We start from the raw sequence: 17,039 nt of genomic DNA, 5'->3' as shown, positions 1-17,039 counted from the left end.
ACATAAGTAAATGAGAGAGCAAACTTGAATTCATAAGTGGATATAGGACATTGAGATGTGCATGATGATGATGATTTTTCTGCGACTTCATCATTAAGTACATATGCCTCATACCCAAGCTTAAAAGCTGACAAAACCCCCTTCAACGCTATCTATCTTTGCTGATGCGACATATTAAATAGAGCAAAGGACACGAGAATAGGAGAGCAGAAATCAAGTCATAGTCACAGTATTCAGTAGAACGCCCTATCCCCAGCCCGTCAATTAGGATGAATAAAAAACAAACCGCATAAAGAAAAAGTATGGGTATTCATAATCATCAAGATATTTTACCAGGCAGTATGACCGCCATCAATCAGCATAGTGCTACCAGTCATAAAGCTCGAAGCATCCGACAAAGCAAAAAGCGCACAACCTCTAAACTCCTCCGGCAGCGCCAACCTCCCAAGCATATTCTCCGCCTCCCAGGTAGCCCGGGCAGCCGGATTCTGCTGAAAAACAGCCTCAACCATCGGCGTAATAATGTGGCCTGGACACAACGAGTTCACCCGGATCCCATGGCGTCCCCACTCCATGGCAAGCGAGCGAGCCAGCTGGATAACAGCAGCCTTGGAGCTGTTGTATACGGGCGAAGTCATGCCCTTGTTGGCGATCAGTCCCGACATGGACGCGACGAGCAGGATCGATCCTTTGCCCTGGTACGCGAACATCTGGCGGGCGGCCGCAGTGGCGGAGTTGAAGACACCGGTGTAGTTGATGCTCATGACGTCGTCCAGGGCTGCGCGGTCGTGCTCGAGTGCGCTTTGGAGGTGGTTGATTCCGGCTGCGGCGATGAGCCCGTCTAGGCGCTCGTGCTGCGCGGCTATGTATGCGAATGTGTCTTCTACTTGCTTGTGGTCTCGGACGTCGATTTGGACGTATTCCAGGAGACCGCCGTATTCGTTTTCGGCAGTGTCTTTAGCTGCGAGGAATTCCGCGCTTGGAGTTTCGAGGCGGTCGAGGCAGTAGACTGGAGGCGTTGTTAGGTCAAGTTGTAACTTTTTTGTCTAAGAAATCTTCCAAGGTTCCGTAGAGCATTCAGATGTGTTTAGACTTGGAATTCTTGCTTACCCTTTGCGCCTGCTTCGATGAGGGCTTCGGCCATTGAGAGGCCTAGTCCACGTGCACCTCCGGTAATGGCGTAGACACGGTCTTCCATATCAAATTCGTGGAAGCGTTTGCCATTGCCAACGTCCCGTTTTGAGGGCAGCTTGGTCTGTATGTGGTCTGGTTTGTTGGAGATTCGGTGAATATTGTGCGGGCTGAATGTGCTCTTGGTGCTTGAGTAGAGGCGAATAGAAGACGAGCTCAACACCTTTGCGGCAATAGGAGCACTGACAAAGCGAGTGCGAACCGGAGCCAGAGTCCGTGACAAGCAGGATGTCATGGTAATATTAGTGGGTTGTAAATTATGTAAATAAAGAAAATATAACAAAGAATCAGGCTTCGGACCTCGGAACCTTGGAACCAGAGGCTGGGGACTATGCCAGGGAAGTAAGCTATGTTTATAGATGCAATAAATGGAAAAGACGGAGATCCAGTAAGTGGACAAGAAGAGAAGGGTTTATATAGTGTCGTTAGGGCTCTGGTAAGTAAAACTCATAGCTACTAGACTAAATGGCCATCGAATTTGCATGGATCGAGCATCAGATCTCATGCAGAAAGAAAAAAACACCAGGCCTCGTGATACTAAAAAAAAAAGTGGAATAGAAGTAAGCTGCAATAATCCCTGCTTTCACGAGAATTGCATTGGTTCAGATGTGGTGTATCCACGGGTAGAGATGCCCTTGCCACAGCGTACAGGCAAAATGTGTTCGTATAGAAATGGAGCTGGAAGCCTGGGCCCACTCGAGCGGGTCCCCCGAAGTATAGCGCCGGGATCTAAATTTCTAAAATTTCTGTTCTATTTTGAATATCGGGCATTTCGGCCAACTGTGCTTCGGCATCCGTGTAGACCTGGGCGTAAATTGTTCCTTTCCTTGGAAGGTTTTCGCTACCAGGAGCTCCAGAGCGAATACGATGCTGTTCCGATCAGCCATGTATTTTCATCCAAACAGCCTCGATTATGTCTCGGGAACACGGAAATCCAAAGGGACAAGTCAGTTGACCGTTTGAGAGATTATCCAAAGTTCAGTCTTTTGCCCAGCTGCAGTCTCCGCTTCGCTGTTCCTCGAATTTCCCCGTGCCTCTCGGGTGATTCTTTCAAAATTGTTAGAGGAGGCGAGGGAGATATCTGACGGGATCGCCTAATCAGGTAACCCCGGACTCGAGTTGCGAAACTTGCGATCGCACACCGCTGTGCCTTTTTTATTGATTTTGATTTTGATTTTGATTTTGATTCTCTGGAATTGCATGGAACCCAGATTGACTGGGCTCCATTGCCTCTCGCAGATTGAGAGAGATAAGCAGGGGTGGATGTGCCCTGCTTCGTGGCGATTCAAGGAAAAGTAGAATCAGTATTTACCCCAGGTTTACTAGAGCAGCCAAGATTTCAAGACTGCAAATGTTGACCAAGTCACATTTCTCCTAAGCTCCATCCCAGGGTAATTCCCATTCATAGTTGTACCAGGTCCACTATTCTTAATCCAACTCGCTCATTGATGATAATCGATATCCAATCCGTACTGTCTGTAGTATACTATAGTACTAGTATGTACGGAAGTGGATACTTTGTATAAACAGAGTAACGGCTCCTGGCATGGTGATTAGTGATCGAACATGATCTTAAGCATTCTAGATGGCGTGCGCTGGTCACCTGTGGTACCTGTGCACGTTGTCAAGATAAGAGTAAGGATCAGTATACTCCATTCGGGATTCCGTGTTTTCGATCACTAGGTGCATGGCGGGCATTCAACGGAATTCCAGATTGCAATTCCAGTTTCATTTTCGATTTGTTTTTGATTTGTTATTTCTCTTCACTTGGCAGTGCAAGTACACATGATCCTATCGCACAGCTGGGGATGCGAAAACTCAATTGCCATACATCCGTGCTGTCGACCCTGGTCTAGTTTGACCTGGGTTTCCTGCGGCAAAGCCAGAGCCGCGTATTATTCGTTTCCATCCCTTTGGAAGCCTCCGAGAGAACATATTTGGGGGATGCTATAACCCCATAGGACAAAATCATCTGAACGCAGAACCGAAAGAATGATGAATCGAAAGGGGGAAAAACTGATAAAAAAAAATAAAAAGTAACCGTTCAAGATCCGCAGACTCCACACCCCAAAAGGGTACCACGCTACTCCAAATCCGTTAATCCCGGTGCAATGGCCACTCCGCCATCGCTACGCAGACTCCCAAAGTCCAATTTCATCAGAAGTCGGTCCACACCGGCTGGTTGGCGCGGTACATAGTGACCCACCGGGCTTGTGCCTGAATCCGCCCGAATGCCATAGCCATTATCTAGGTTTGTTGCGATGCCGAGTCCTTCGCCAGACCGATGATCATCGATATCACGTAGATTCGCAACTAGTCCTTGAATACCGTTCTTCAAATCATCACGTGTTGCTCGCAGCATGTGCCACACTTCACTTTCTTCATGAGCGTAATCGACGAGGGCATCCACCACGCCTTCATCGGTCTCCAGATCCATATTTCGCTGGATCGTCTCAAGACGGATCACGAGAGCCACAAAGCGATCGACACTGGCGAGCAATGCCCGCAGAGCGCTGGTAAATGGAACATCAGTTAGGAATAAGGACTGGATGAGCATTGAAAGATGGCGACGGTGGGCAGTGGTCAAAGCTTCAGGGTCAGTTCGACTGAGAGTCGGTCCTGCTTGGGAGGTCGGCCGGCTCGACGCACGGTCGGGTGAGGCCCCTCGAGATGGCCGTGTCTTCGCAGACGATGCCGTCCCGGGCCGAGAGCCAGATACTGAGGAACCGGAGGATGGGCGACCCTGAATCCACTCGCGAAGGTGTTGCCAGGACTCGTGCACAACTTCTCCTTGGAAGAAACTTCCAATCTCCGAAAGAACAAATAAACAAGCGCTAGCAGTGGCCCAGATCGATCGCATCTGTTTGGTGCGAACATTGTCTCTCTCACGGCTCGCTTTTAGTCGCTGCTGACCGAATGGTTTATTACTCCGCGGGGGTCCCCATGGAGTAGGGTGATTTCTTCGCAGGGTAGTTCGTTTCCATAAATCGCCGAGCCGCATTTGCGCTCTCCGGATGCCAAGTAAATACGAGTGTATCTTTGAATAGATAGCTATGTCGGAGCTGGAAAGAAATAAGTCAAGGGGAGCACGAACTTGTGCGGTTAGACATGTCGGTGTCGGGAAGAGCAAATCTTCAAAGGAAACTCTCGAGATCTTGGACATCGCATTTGAACCATGCGATGGGGTCATAGCTCGGCTGTTTTTTCGGTCACTGATGAATAGTCGCAGCAGCTCGCGAGCCAACTCCAACTCCTCATCGGCCGGATCCTCTTCTTTTTGTAAAGAGAACAGCTCAACCCAGGCATGTGCCAAAGAGGTCGTGACATCTCCTTCTTTCATGATAAGGCCATCAAGTGTGGGACCTCGAGCTCCCGCCCCCCGCCGTCGGGTTTCTTCTATGCGGTTATCAGCATGCACGACCAGAGCCACGGCGAATTCACCACGCCCTAAGAGTAAAAAATCATGCAGTAAGGTGAGCATCTCCAGGATCTTAGGTAGTGGGAGCAATCTGGACAATGTGGATTGAGACAGTGAGAGACGAATCCAATCCACCGCCGAGGTCAGCGATGAGGATGATATAGGTGATTTTAGCCCAGCTAGGTGCTCGATATGCTCCTGATATAATGTGACTGGTGCAGTTGAGATACCAGCGAAGGCCTTGCGCTTGGAACGAACATGGTTCAGCGATTTTCCAATAAATAGAATTGACCCTGCTGTTTGCTCGACAACAAATTTCGGAAGTAAATCCAAATGCATGCCGAACTGGACATCATCCTCCTCGCTATCGAAGGCCTCCTGGATAAAAAAGTCATGCTTGCCATATATGGGTAAATTACCATATAATAGCCACATGGAAAGCTGTTTCATCCACGCTGTCTCGGCAACAGTCACCAATTGCCTTCCCATTTCCTTGATGTCCGTGTATCCTGTTTGAAGTTCCCCTCGCAGATGGTTGATGAGTCCTGCGCCGGTGCAGCCATGGCGGCGCGTTTGGTCTGTCGCCTCGGGTTGCATAAATTGGACAATTTCCCATAGCCATTCCATACGCGAAGTCCACGGCGCAAACTCCCCCACTATAGTCGATAAAGGAACAATGCCGTAACCACCAACATATAAGCTGTCCTCGGCAAGAATCGCGCTTTCCACTTCCAGGATTTTCTTCTGGAATTGACCCAAATGAACGGTCACTATGCTTGTTGATACTGCGCGACAAATGACGGAAACGTGGGAGGATGATATTTGAGAGGTGTGTTCGCGGAGGTGAGTATGAAGTTGGCTCAAGTGGGCGATCGACCCAAGGAGAGCTTTCTCCGGAGGAGAGAGAAGGGCAAAATCATCTTGAGAGTCCGTTTCTTTCCCGACTTGAGCGAAGAGGGGGGAGGGCTGGCCAGAGAGGGAGAGGAGGATCTCGTGTAGCATCCTGGCTCGGGGTGCCTGGTAGATATCACTGGTCAGCAATTGGTTTCTATGTAGGTTGATTTGGCTTTTGGTGACGTGCAACACACCTTGAATGTTGACTGTCCTCTTTGGAGTGATGCCGCTGCCAGTATAGTAAACCACGCCCAAGAAGCTCCAAGCGACACATGGGTTGGGTAGAGACGAGTTGGGCTTTTGACAGGACGCGTCGAAGAGTGAGTGTCCAAAGTCCCTCAGTGAGACCAGAACAAGTTCATTGTTTCTCACTTTCTCCCCTTTTGACTCGGTCCCCAGTGTCGAATGTTGTTTTAGGGTTTGAGAGTGAAACAAAGCAAGGGTAGTATAGACTTATATCACCAAGTCATCAAATCACCAAATCATCTAATCGCGTTCTGGACGCGGGGCGGGGCTAATTAGTCATCTTGGTAAGCTCCCTCTTACGTCGATGGTCCCGCTTCAACCTTCAACTGTTCCTTCCTCCCTTGCCACTACTTCTACAAAAAATTCTTCTTTGCTGTACAGTTACTCCTTCCTCTTCTTGCCGACGCTTTTTTCCTGATTCGATTCGATTAGCTAGGTACCTGGTACGCTAGAAATTACTCTTTTTTTTTACTCCGCACTATTGAAGGTCTTGCTCGTGGGGCAAGACTTTCACACTCTTTCTACATCATTCCTTCCGATCTTGCTGTTCGTGAAGCGGCTAAGCCGGGAAAGCGCAGAGCGTCCGAAGACGACACCGCCGCTCGGCCTTTGAAGAAGAACATGTCGGTATGTAGCGCCTGCTATCGGAGAAATGCCGCGTTGCCACTAACCATAAGCTTCGAGCAGGACGTCACGATGCAAGTGGACAACCCACAGGAGACTGTGGAGATGATTAAACATGGTGAAATTGATGAGTCCCTTTACAGTCGGCAACTGTGAGTCTTGGGGAGATATTCCGCCTTGGTTGGGACATGGGGTTAACCACTGGGTCTCACTCTAGCTACGTGCTCGGCCACGAGGCCATGAAGCGCATGGGTTCGTCGAACGTGCTTGTTGTTGGTCTTAAGGGTCTTGGTGTGGAAATCGGTAAGTATGGCAAAACTTAAATGAAGGTGCCCCAGCCGCTAACGTCTAATGAACCGTTTCAGCCAAGAACATTGCCTTAGCCGGTGTCAAGTCCCTCACCCTCTACGACCCCGCCCCCGTTGCTATCTCCGATCTCTCCTCTCAGTTTTTCCTCCAGCCAAAGGATGTTGGCAAGCCACGTGCTGAAGTTACCGCTCCCCGAGTCGCGGAGCTCAACTCTTATGTCCCCGTCACACTCCACGAGGGAAAGAACCTTGTGGATGACCTGGAGCAGCTCAAGCGCTACCAGGCAATCGTACTGACGCTTACTCCCTTGAAGGAGCAGCTGGTGATCGCAGACTTCTGTCACAAGAATGGAATCTATGTGACAATTGCCGATACTTTTGGACTTTTCGGCTATCTCTTCAACGACTTTGGAAAGAATTTCACAGTCGGCGACCCCACTGGCGAGGAGTTGGTCAGCGGAATTGTTGCCGATATCGCGGAGGACGGCCTCGTGTCTGCTCTGGATGAGACTCGACATGGACTGGAAGATGGCGATTTTGTGACTTTCGTCGAGGTCAAGGGTATGGAGGAATTGAATAACAGCGCCCCCCGCAAAGTTACTGTCAAGGGACCCTACACCTTTACTATCGGAGATACTTCCGGTCTTGGTTCTTACCAGAGTGGTGGTATTTACACGCAGGTCAAGATGCCTAAGTTCATCGATTTCCAGCCCTTATCCGAGCAGATTAAGACACCCGAATTCCTCATCTCCGATTTCGCCAAGTTCGACCGACCTGCGCAGCTCCATGTTGGTATCCAGGCACTTCACAAATTTGCGGAGACCCATGATGGTCTGTACCCCCGCCCGCACAATGATAGTGACGCCCAGGAGATCCTCAAAATTGCCGGTGAACTCGCAGCGGCCGGCGAGGAGAAGATCGAATTGGACGAGAAGTTGATTAAGGAGCTGAGTTACCAGGCCCGTGGCGATCTTAACCCATTGGCCGCCTTCTTTGGAGGTATTGCTGCTCAGGAAGTTCTCAAGGCTGTTTCCGGAAAGTTCAGCCCTGTACACCAGTGGATGTACTTCGACTCTCTGGAGTCTCTGCCGACCTCGACCACTCGGTCTGAGGAGAGCTGTAAGCCTCTTGGAACACGTTATGATGGCCAGATTGCTGTCTTTGGTAAGGAATACCAAGAAAAGCTCTCCAACGTCACTCAGTTCCTGGTTGGTGCTGGAGCTATTGGCTGCGAAACTTTGAAGAACTGGGCTATGATTGGTTTGGGCACGGGTCCCAAGGGCAAAATTTACGTCACCGACATGGATCAGATCGAGAAGAGTAACCTGAATCGACAATTCCTCTTCCGTCCCAAGGATGTTGGCCGCCTGAAGAGTGACTGTGCCACCGCTGCTGTACAGGCGATGAACCCTGATCTGAATGATAAGATTGTGACCCTGCGTGACCGCGTTGGTCAAGACACTGAGCACATCTTTGATGAAGTGTTCTGGAACCGGTTGGATGGTGTTACCAATGCTTTGGATAACGTTGACGCCAGAACTTACGTGGACCGACGCTGTGTCTTCTTCCGCAAGCCGCTGCTTGAGAGTGGTACCCTCGGTACCAAGGGCAACGTCCAGGTCGTCTTGCCATTCATCACTGAGTCCTACTCCAGCTCTCAGGACCCCCCCGAGAAGTCCTTCCCCATGTGTACTCTCAAGAGTTTCCCGAACCGCATTGAGCATACCATTGCCTGGGCTCGCGATCTCTTCCAGACCTACTTTGTCGGTCCTCCTGAGTCTGTCAACATGTATCTCTCGCAGGCCGACTACATTGAACAGACTCTTAAGCAGGCAGGCCAAGAGAAGCAGACATTAGAACATCTCCGCGATTTCTTGGTGACAGAGAAGCCTCTTACCTTTGAGGACTGCATTGTCTGGGCCCGCCAGCAGTTCGAGGCGCAGTACAACAATGCCATTCAGCAGCTGCTCTACAACTTCCCCCGCGACTCCAAGACCTCATCCGGTCAGGCCTTCTGGTCCGGCCCCAAACGTGCCCCGACTCCTCTGAAATTTGACAGTGGTAACCCCACTCACATTGGATTCGTGATTGCTGGCGCAAGTTTGCATGCTTTCAATTATGGAATCAAGAACCCAGACGCGGACAACGATTACTACCGCAAGGTTGTAGATGATATGATCATCCCTGAGTTCACACCTAGCTCTAGCGTCAAGATCCAAGCTGATGACAAAGAGCCCGATCCCAACGCTCAGCCCGCTGGCGGTTCCAATGACAGTGAAGAGATCCAACGTCTGGTGGATCTTCTACCCTCACCCAAGTCTCTTGCTGGCTTCCGCCTGCATCCTGTCGAGTTCGAGAAGGATGATGACACCAACTACCACATCGATTTCATCGCTGCTGCCAGTAACTTGCGTGCTGACAATTACGAAATTCCTCAAGCGGACCGACACAAGACTAAGTTCATTGCTGGAAAGATCATTCCTGCTATTGCCACTGCTACAGCTCTGATTACTGGCCTCGTGGCTTTGGAGCTGTTCAAAGTTGTTGATGGTAAGGATGATATTGAACAGTACAAGAACGGGTTCATCAACATTGCTCTTCCATTCTTCGGCTTCAGCGAACCGATGCCTAGTCCCAAAGGTGAATACCAAGGCAAGGAGGGTAAGGTCACCATTGACCAACTCTGGGACCGCTTTGAGCTCGAGGACATTACCCTCAAGGATTTCATAGCCTACTTTGAGAGCCGGGGCTTGGATATCACTATGGTTAGTTCGGGTGTGAGCTTGTTGTATGCTAGCTTCTACCCTCCTGCCAAGGTGAAGGACCGCCTCCCTCTGACGTAAGTTTCTTTCCCCTATTATTTATTACCCTCGTTGAACGAAGCTGACACCATATAGTATGAGTAAGCTGGTAGAGCACGTGAGCAAGAAGCCGGTTCCGGAGCACCAGAAAAACATCATCTTTGAGGTGACGGCCGAAGACCAGACTGAGGAGGATGTGGAGATTCCTTACGTGATGGTCAAGCGGTCTAACTAAGCACTTAGTCCGGATCCAAAAATCAGCTATCAGGGGAAGAAGCAGTAGACTTTATGATTTTTTATTTTTCAATGAGCTCTAGATCTCCACCAAATATCCAACATTGAATACTTGCTCTAATTGCATACAAATGATTCCGTAATTGATTACCAGACATTTTCCGATGAGTTGATGCTTTGTCAAAGCTTACCGATAAGAGCTGAGTAAGCATCCAGATCTTGCACGTCATCCCCCGCTGCTCTTGTATTTTCTTTCTCGTATTCTTCTATTGCTGGAGGCTATAAAGGTCCCTGTTCTTCTCATGCTCTTGAAGTTTCTTCGCTCACCAGCGTTGCAACATTTATCGCGACCTTCAATTATCCGTGCGGGGTACTTTACAGCTTCTCATCCGTGCTTCTCCGCAACATCACGAACTATGGCTGTACGAGAACCTTATGCATCCACACATTTTCTGTTTTCTTAAAGGTCTTTGACATTCTAATCCCTTATGCAGACCGGAAACTCCGCAAAAATTACCGATTGGGTAAACCCCAACGACAAGTCCGGCGAATTCAAGCGACAGCAGTCTGCCTTTCGCAGCTTTATCTCCCGCGAGGCCGGAGCTGAGTTCCCGCCAGAGAAGGGCCGTTACCATCTCTATGTTTCATATGCCTGTCCCTGGGGTAAGTTCAAAAACTTGATTGCAATGTCCTTTAAGCTTTCTTGTGCTAACTTCTCGCAGCTCACCGGACCTTGATCACCCGTAAGCTCAAGGGTCTCGAGGATATCATTTCCTTTTCGTCGGTGCACTGGCACCTCGCCGAGAAGGGTAAGAGGCTATCCAACCCCTTTTGCTGGGCCACCATTACATTTTTATTGACTCCTTGATAGGATGGCGTTTTGCCACTGCGGACGAGGATCTCCCCGGTGAAAACACTATCCCCGACCCATTGCACCCCGAGTACACTCACATCCGCGAAGTCTACTTCTCCAACGACCCAGACTATGCCGGACGTTTTACCGTCCCCGTTCTTTTTGATAAGAAGACCAAGCAGATCGTCAGCAACGAGGTAAGCAACATCTGTACCACATGAATCCCGAATCCCGTATACATGCGTAGTACTTACTCAATCTCCAGAGCGCCGAGATCATCCGCATGCTCTACTACGAGTTCGATGATCTCCTCCCAGAGTCCTACAAGAAGCTCGATCTGTTCCCAGCCAACCTGCGCGAGCAAATCGACACAAGCAATGAATGGATCTATAACGACGTCAACAACGGCGTCTACAAATCCGGCTTCGCAACCACCCAAGAAGCCTACGAGAAAGCTGTGACTACACTCTTCAGCTCCCTGGACAAGATCGAGGCCCACCTCACCACCCAGGCCTCCGTCTCGCCATACTTCTTTGGCAATTCCGTCACTGAGTCAGATATTCGCCTTTTCACCACTATTATCCGGTTTGATCCTGTGTACGTGCAGCACTTCAAGTGCAATATTCGGGATATCCGTTCTGGATACCCGGCTATTCACCGTTGGCTGAGGGCTTTGTACTGGGATCTGCCGGCGTTCCGGGATACAACGGATTTCGAGCATATTAAGAAGCATTATACGAAGTCGCACAAGCAGATTAATCAGTTTGCTATTACGCCTGTTGGACCTTTGCCGGATATTCTGCCCAAGGATCAGGAGGTTAATGCTGTGAAGGGTGCTTAGGAGCATGATGATCTGTGAAGTACACATCCTAGATTTTCTTCCAAGGTTGAATTAAGTTGGACTTTTGAATTGAAAATTCATAGTTTCAATGCTTCTGGGCCATCGGTAAACATCTTCATTAAGAAAAGAATCATTGATGAAACGGATATAATATGCATTATGTATGACTTCTATCTGACCCTTCTAGTACACCCAAAGCTAAGCAAACATTTGAAGCTCGGCGTAGTGGGGTATCTGAATGGTGAAAATTTGATTGGCAATATTGATACAAAAGAACGAGAAAGAAATAAATCAGAACGGCCCCGTGGTGTTGCGTTAAATCCACATGCCTCGACGCCTTGCCATGCTTATGGTCGATGAAAGGGGTTTACCCCAATTGAACTGCAACAAAACCCCTATGGAAACTAAGGTGAAATGTTCAGAAAAAAATAACAAACAGGCCGAAAGCAAATGCAAATGTTTGTGAGATACTTGTAGATTTCAATGGTTAGGAAGTAGATGATCAGCAAAATCAAAATCAGATATGCGAGGGCATTTCCATAACCATGTGCACGCTTTATGTTGACCTTTTGGGGTATCTTGGATCAAATAGCTCTAAATAAGAGATATGGGGGAATCAGACGCAAAAAAAAAAATAAGGTCGAAGGCATTCGGGGTCGAGGGGGTGGAGGAGGGCGGGGGTAACGGAGGAGGATTAGGGAAGTTGAGGGGTGGCGTTAAAAGCAGCGGTGGTGATACATGGTTGTCGACTATTTCAAGCCGAGCATTCGCTTTGAGTTCTCGTAGACCACGTAGCTGATGGAAACTGCCGGTGCGACTTTGAGAAGGTTGGGGGTGAGTCCCTTGTAGAGACCACGAGGTCCCTCTGTTTCGAGGGTTCTGCGCAAGACGTCGCCGATGCTGTTGTATGTGGCAGGGTGCAAGACAGTACCCTGAGCTTGCATTCGAGTGCGAAGAACGTTCAAGGGGTAGACGATCGAGGCACTCAGACCTCCACTGACAGCACCAATAGCACCAGTGAAAAAGTTATTGAGTGAAACGTCATCTTCGTGGCACTTGTTCAGACGCGCTTGGCGGGCAATGAGAGCTCTTTTGAGATACTCAAAGGTGGTGAGATCGATTGCGGCGTAAGGAAACATTCCAAGTAGTCCGAGCGGCAGGCCGCGGAAGAAGCCATACAATCCGTTGGCGCTCCACACTTTGTTGGCAGTTGCGATGATTAGTTTGTTTCCCCTTAGCCCGCCTTCGACGGTGGAGCATTGCATGCGACTAATGTAACTATTAGTGGTAGTCTCAAAATTTTTAGATAATACAATGACTCACAACTTTAAAGTATCAAGCGGGTAAACAAAGCATCTACAAAAAGGTTAGAAATATTGAAATCTTCGGGATATCAGAGTAGTCCATACTGAGCCACCATTCCACCAATACCACCGGACAAGAATTGCGATGTTGGCTTCAGACGTTTTGGATCGTCGTGCCCTTCCAGCTCAGCAAAAACACGTTTGGCGGACTATAACATATCAGCTCTGAATTTCTCCTTTCAATGGCATCATGATATTACCTCGTAGGCTCCGAACTTGATTGCAGACTCTGGCATGACCTTCACAACATTTAACCCATTTCCTATGAGGATGTTAGAGCCGCCACCCAGCAAAAAAAAAAAAAAAAAAAAATTTGCTCAAAAATCAACTAACCTGCAAACAAGCTGCGAATTCCACCGGCTTTCCAGAGTTCTTTCAGAGCGTCAACAAGGGTTTTCGAGGCGTTTCCTGCAGCGACGAGGGGTGCGCCATCTTTTGCGGCGCAGATGGCATGTTTCTTCACGCCAGTCTTGGCAATGAGATAGACTTTGAGACGGTCGAGGGGCGCAGTAGCCGTCCTGGATACAACACCAGCGATTCCACCCGCAGCGAAGTAACCTAGTTGAGGGGTATTCTCGGTCAACTTCCGTTCATAATAGCGGAGAGACAAGAACATGGCGGTGGTTTTGGGAATGGGCAGCCACTCCAGCTCGAGGTCAGCGTCTACCAAACCCAATTCCGTTCCAAGGATTGGAGAAATATCAGCAGCTGGGTTGGTTTGCGCGCTGGCTGACGATAGGAGGGAAGCCACAAAAGGGAGTGAGAGAATATTGTACAAAATGGTGGTAGCAGTCGGGAGACAATTTTTAAGAAACGAGTGGTCTGTACCTAAACCCTGTAGGTCATTGATATGGACGTCGCCTTCCGGGTTCAGATTTCCTGTCGAACTGTAGTATGAGAGGACTGCTCGAAGGTCGGATGGAGAATGGAGAGGTAAGAAGAGGAGGAAGTCTCTAGAAGGTGGCATAAATGTGTTAGCCACGAATCAATCACGAGAGACATACTTGGTTTTCCGGATGGAGGCTGAAAGGGAACAAACGGCCGTAAATGGATAAAACAGGAACGGGGGGGAGGGGGGGAAGACATGAATTGGGAAAGTGAGAGGAGCATGTGATAAGAGGTGACAAAGGCAGTGAATGCAATTCACAAAGACAAAGAAAACCAAGGCAGTGAATGCAATTCACAAAGACAACAAAGGCAACCAAGGCAGTGAATGCAAGTTGGGGGGCATCCATACCTCCATTCGGTATAGGATATAACTCCGTCATTGTTTTTATCCACCTCGGCGAAAAATTCGTCCAGTTTTGAGCTTGATACTGTTACGCCAGATTTTGCAAACGCATTACGCAGCTCAATTTTGTCAATCTCCCCATTATGGTCGTGATCGATAGTCTGGAACATCTGCCAGAGGCCTAACTCGGTGTGGTTGATAAAAGCTTGGAACTCTGCAACGAGTATTAGAAGGGTTCAAAACACGGAGCGCGTAAGCGCCCGCAGCATAATTTGGGGAGGCAGCAGGTGCAAAAAGAATAAGTCATACCGTTGAAGTCTATGTGGCCATCGCCGTTGGTGTCAACTTCACGCAGGATGCTGCGAAGCATGCCATCTGCATTTTTCAACGCTAGGAGCCATGTTAGTCGGAAGCTTTCGGCACGAAAACTGCGGAGCAACTCACGGTGATCGATCTTCTTCAACCCTTTCTTTAACCCGTTGAAGTCAACATGTCCCTCTTTGCGCGTATCCAACGTTTCCCATAGCCGACCAACTCGTTCGTCGCGTTCATCTTTCGACTCGCCGGGTGCCATATTTCGTGGAGAAATTGTTATCGAGCACCCGGCATCATTCAAGGGAGCATATTCTGAGGTAGGTTTCGGGAGGTAAGGTCGAAGAGTCGTTGATTATAACGCGTTTGGCCGTTTTTCATAGATCGAAAAGGAAAACCTCAAAGTTTGACGTTGGCGGAGTGGGGTTTGAGAGGTGAATGATTAATCGGGGCCCGATCATTGCTCCAAGGTCAACGCTTGACGCCATCACCGAGCACGGGACCAGGGTTGGACCCTAAACCCGATTGGGTCAGCTTCGTTCTGGCATCAACCATGACTTCAATCTAATATTGGAGTACCCCTTATCTTTTCACCATGACTGAATGATTGAATGATTAGATAACTTTATAAATTTCCATGTTCTGTCATGGCTGCCAACTACTGGGCCTCGACTCAGCGTCGTCATTGGCTTTTCTCCAGAGAGAAACTCGCCGATATTCGGGAGAAACTACGTGAACAAGATAAGGTCGCCCATACACAGTTTCCGCTGCCGGATCAGCGCCTGTTAAATATCTACTTCAATCAACGTAAGCTCATTGTCCCCTGACTTTTGTTTACAGTTACTGACTGACCCCCTGAAAAGAGCTGATCAAGCTGGGAAAGCGTATGTCCACTCGACAACAGGCTATTGCTACAGCTCAAGTCTACCTTAAGAGATTCTATACCAAGAATGAAATCCGCCAATCCAATCCATATCTCGTGCTCACCACGGCCTTTTATTTGGCCTGCAAGATGGAAGAATGTCCCCAGCATATCCGTTTCGTGGTCGGAGAAGCCCGCGGGCTCTGGCCAGGTATGTTGACCAATATATTGCTCTCATTCACATATGAAGATCAAGCCCCAGATGTCCCCGCCACATACTAAATTTCTCTCCGCAGAATTCATTACTCCGGATGTTGCCAAGCTAGGAGAGTGCGAATTCGCTTTAATCTCCGAGATGAGTTCCCAACTCATTGTGCACCACCCCTATCGAACCTTAACGGAGATGCAGGACGAGCTTCCTCTCAGCCCTGATGAGGTCGCGCTGGCCTGGTCTGTGATCAACGATCACTATTTGACCGATCTCCCACTTCTTCATCCACCACACATCATTGCCATCATGGCCATTATTATTTCGGTCGTCTTCAAGCCCGTGCACTCGACTAACTTTGGTGGGTCGGCACAGACAGCCTTGGCCAGTGCCATGCGGGATGCAAGTTCGATGAACATGCTCGCCGCTCTATCGGATAAGACTAACCATGGCCCTCCCCGCATCCAAAAGCTGGTTCTTTGGCTGGCTGAGAGTGAAGTGGATATCAAGGCTGTTATTGAATGTACACAGGAGTTACTCTCCTTGTACGAGGTGTGGGAACAGTACAGTGAAAAGCACTGTAAAGAACTCATTGGTCGAATGGTGAAAACCAAAAATTTAGATAAATAATAAGATTGATCGTGAGATTTCGGTTTTGGTTTTGTCATATAACATTCATGCGGGATGAGCATTTGATTATTTCAATGTTGAAGTTGAGCGCAACTGGTTTTTTTTTGTTTAGTCCATACATCATACACTTTCTTAAGGATACTGGAGTGATTTCGGACATTAATGTATTTTTGGGTCCACGGGTGTTAGCACTTTATTCTATTTCATCACTACATGTATTTCGGGTTTCAATGTTCTCAATTGATCTTTTGAAGCATACCATTTCCAAAAACTGTGTGAAATTATCAATCATGTGCATGCCACACGGATTGCTACAATGACTCAGAGAGGGGAGGTCCTTTTTAATATGACTGACCTTAAGAACGCCATGTAACCAGTTGACAAGCCTTGAAATTCGTAGATGTTCGACGCCACCTGCACTGAAATCATAATGAAACAACCCCCTTTTAAATTGAAATATGCTATTTTTGTCGCATGAACACCCCATGACGCATTTCAGATGAATGTTCGTGAATATTCCAGTCGTTAAGTATTTCATATGTGGCTGTGCTTATAATGGTTGAGGTGTGGCTGGGTTGTTTGAGGCTGTGAACCTCTCCTATGAACCGCTTTGTTAAGCGGGGAACCTCGGAACAGCATAATTCGGCTGTGTACTTGACAAAGAATTAGCTCTTGTCGGATCCAGGTTCTATCCAAGGATCCAAATGTTGGGGATCAGTTTCCTCAAGGGTAGTTAGAGTCAAAGTATCACCGAGAAGAAAAAGCGTGGCAGTGAAGCGCTAACATCGGGGTCGCCGCGGTCGGCCAAGTTACACGGAGTAACCTTCTTTCGAGTTCGTCCGGAGCAGAATCGAGCGAAACAACCTTGGAAGACATCCTAGTTTTTGACGTTTGCTACAGTTGATACTAGTATGGACTACCGGTTTTATTCTGCTGTGACTTTGTAACCATCCCCCGCATTACCACTAGCATCCCACCTTGTCAAACAACATCAAGGTCAACAGTGAACACGGCCGCTTGGA

At 48.6% G+C, this 17,039-nt stretch overlaps 6 protein-coding genes across 6 annotated transcripts; 3 read left to right on the top strand and 3 right to left on the bottom strand.

The window, feature by feature from the left end:
• Positions 1–329: 329 nt before the first annotated feature.
• On the bottom strand, positions 330–1,426 carry N7466_002091 (putative short chain dehydrogenase/oxidoreductase; the record flags this gene model as incomplete). Its single annotated transcript, XM_057161489.1, has 2 exons — positions 330–1,009; positions 1,111–1,426. The coding sequence occupies 2 exons, from the start codon at positions 1,424–1,426 to the stop codon at positions 330–332; spliced, it is 996 nt and encodes a 331-aa protein (XP_057024774.1).
• A 1,848-nt stretch (positions 1,427–3,274) lies between these two features.
• N7466_002090 (uncharacterized protein) lies at positions 3,275–5,611 on the bottom strand (the record flags this gene model as incomplete). Its single annotated transcript, XM_057161488.1, has 1 exon — positions 3,275–5,611. One exon carries the CDS (start codon positions 5,609–5,611, stop codon positions 3,275–3,277), a length of 2,337 nt encoding a protein of 778 aa, XP_057024773.1.
• A 759-nt stretch (positions 5,612–6,370) lies between these two features.
• ubaA (E1 ubiquitin-activating protein ubaA) lies at positions 6,371–9,717 on the top strand (the record flags this gene model as incomplete). The annotated part of the gene is made up of 5 exons (XM_057161487.1): positions 6,371–6,376; positions 6,437–6,525; positions 6,591–6,676; positions 6,739–9,520; positions 9,579–9,717. 5 exons carry the CDS (start codon positions 6,371–6,373, stop codon positions 9,715–9,717), a joined length of 3,102 nt encoding a protein of 1,033 aa, XP_057024772.1.
• A 415-nt stretch (positions 9,718–10,132) lies between these two features.
• On the top strand, positions 10,133–11,410 carry N7466_002088 (glutathione S-transferase family protein; the record flags this gene model as incomplete). The annotated part of the gene is made up of 5 exons (XM_057161486.1): positions 10,133–10,138; positions 10,211–10,379; positions 10,439–10,525; positions 10,588–10,766; positions 10,835–11,410. The coding sequence occupies 5 exons, from the start codon at positions 10,133–10,135 to the stop codon at positions 11,408–11,410; spliced, it is 1,017 nt and encodes a 338-aa protein (XP_057024771.1).
• A 749-nt stretch (positions 11,411–12,159) lies between these two features.
• N7466_002087 (calcium-binding mitochondrial carrier protein) lies at positions 12,160–14,579 on the bottom strand (the record flags this gene model as incomplete). The annotated part of the gene is made up of 8 exons (XM_057161485.1): positions 12,160–12,679; positions 12,734–12,766; positions 12,820–12,923; positions 12,975–13,036; positions 13,108–13,727; positions 14,012–14,219; positions 14,315–14,395; positions 14,450–14,579. 8 exons carry the CDS (start codon positions 14,577–14,579, stop codon positions 12,160–12,162), a joined length of 1,758 nt encoding a protein of 585 aa, XP_057024770.1.
• A 385-nt stretch (positions 14,580–14,964) lies between these two features.
• On the top strand, positions 14,965–16,017 carry ssn8 (cyclin-dependent protein serine/threonine kinase regulator SSN8; the record flags this gene model as incomplete). The annotated part of the gene is made up of 3 exons (XM_057161484.1): positions 14,965–15,124; positions 15,181–15,390; positions 15,476–16,017. 3 exons carry the CDS (start codon positions 14,965–14,967, stop codon positions 16,015–16,017), a joined length of 912 nt encoding a protein of 303 aa, XP_057024769.1.
• Between the last annotated feature and the right edge of the window lie 1,022 nt (positions 16,018–17,039).

This window comes from Penicillium verhagenii, assembly GCF_028828195.1.
Source record: "Penicillium verhagenii strain IBT 33310 chromosome Unknown utg000003l_segment0_segment0, whole genome shotgun sequence".
NCBI lineage: Eukaryota > Fungi > Ascomycota > Eurotiomycetes > Eurotiales > Aspergillaceae > Penicillium > Penicillium verhagenii.
This window is presented reverse-complemented; position numbering and strand designations above follow the sequence as displayed.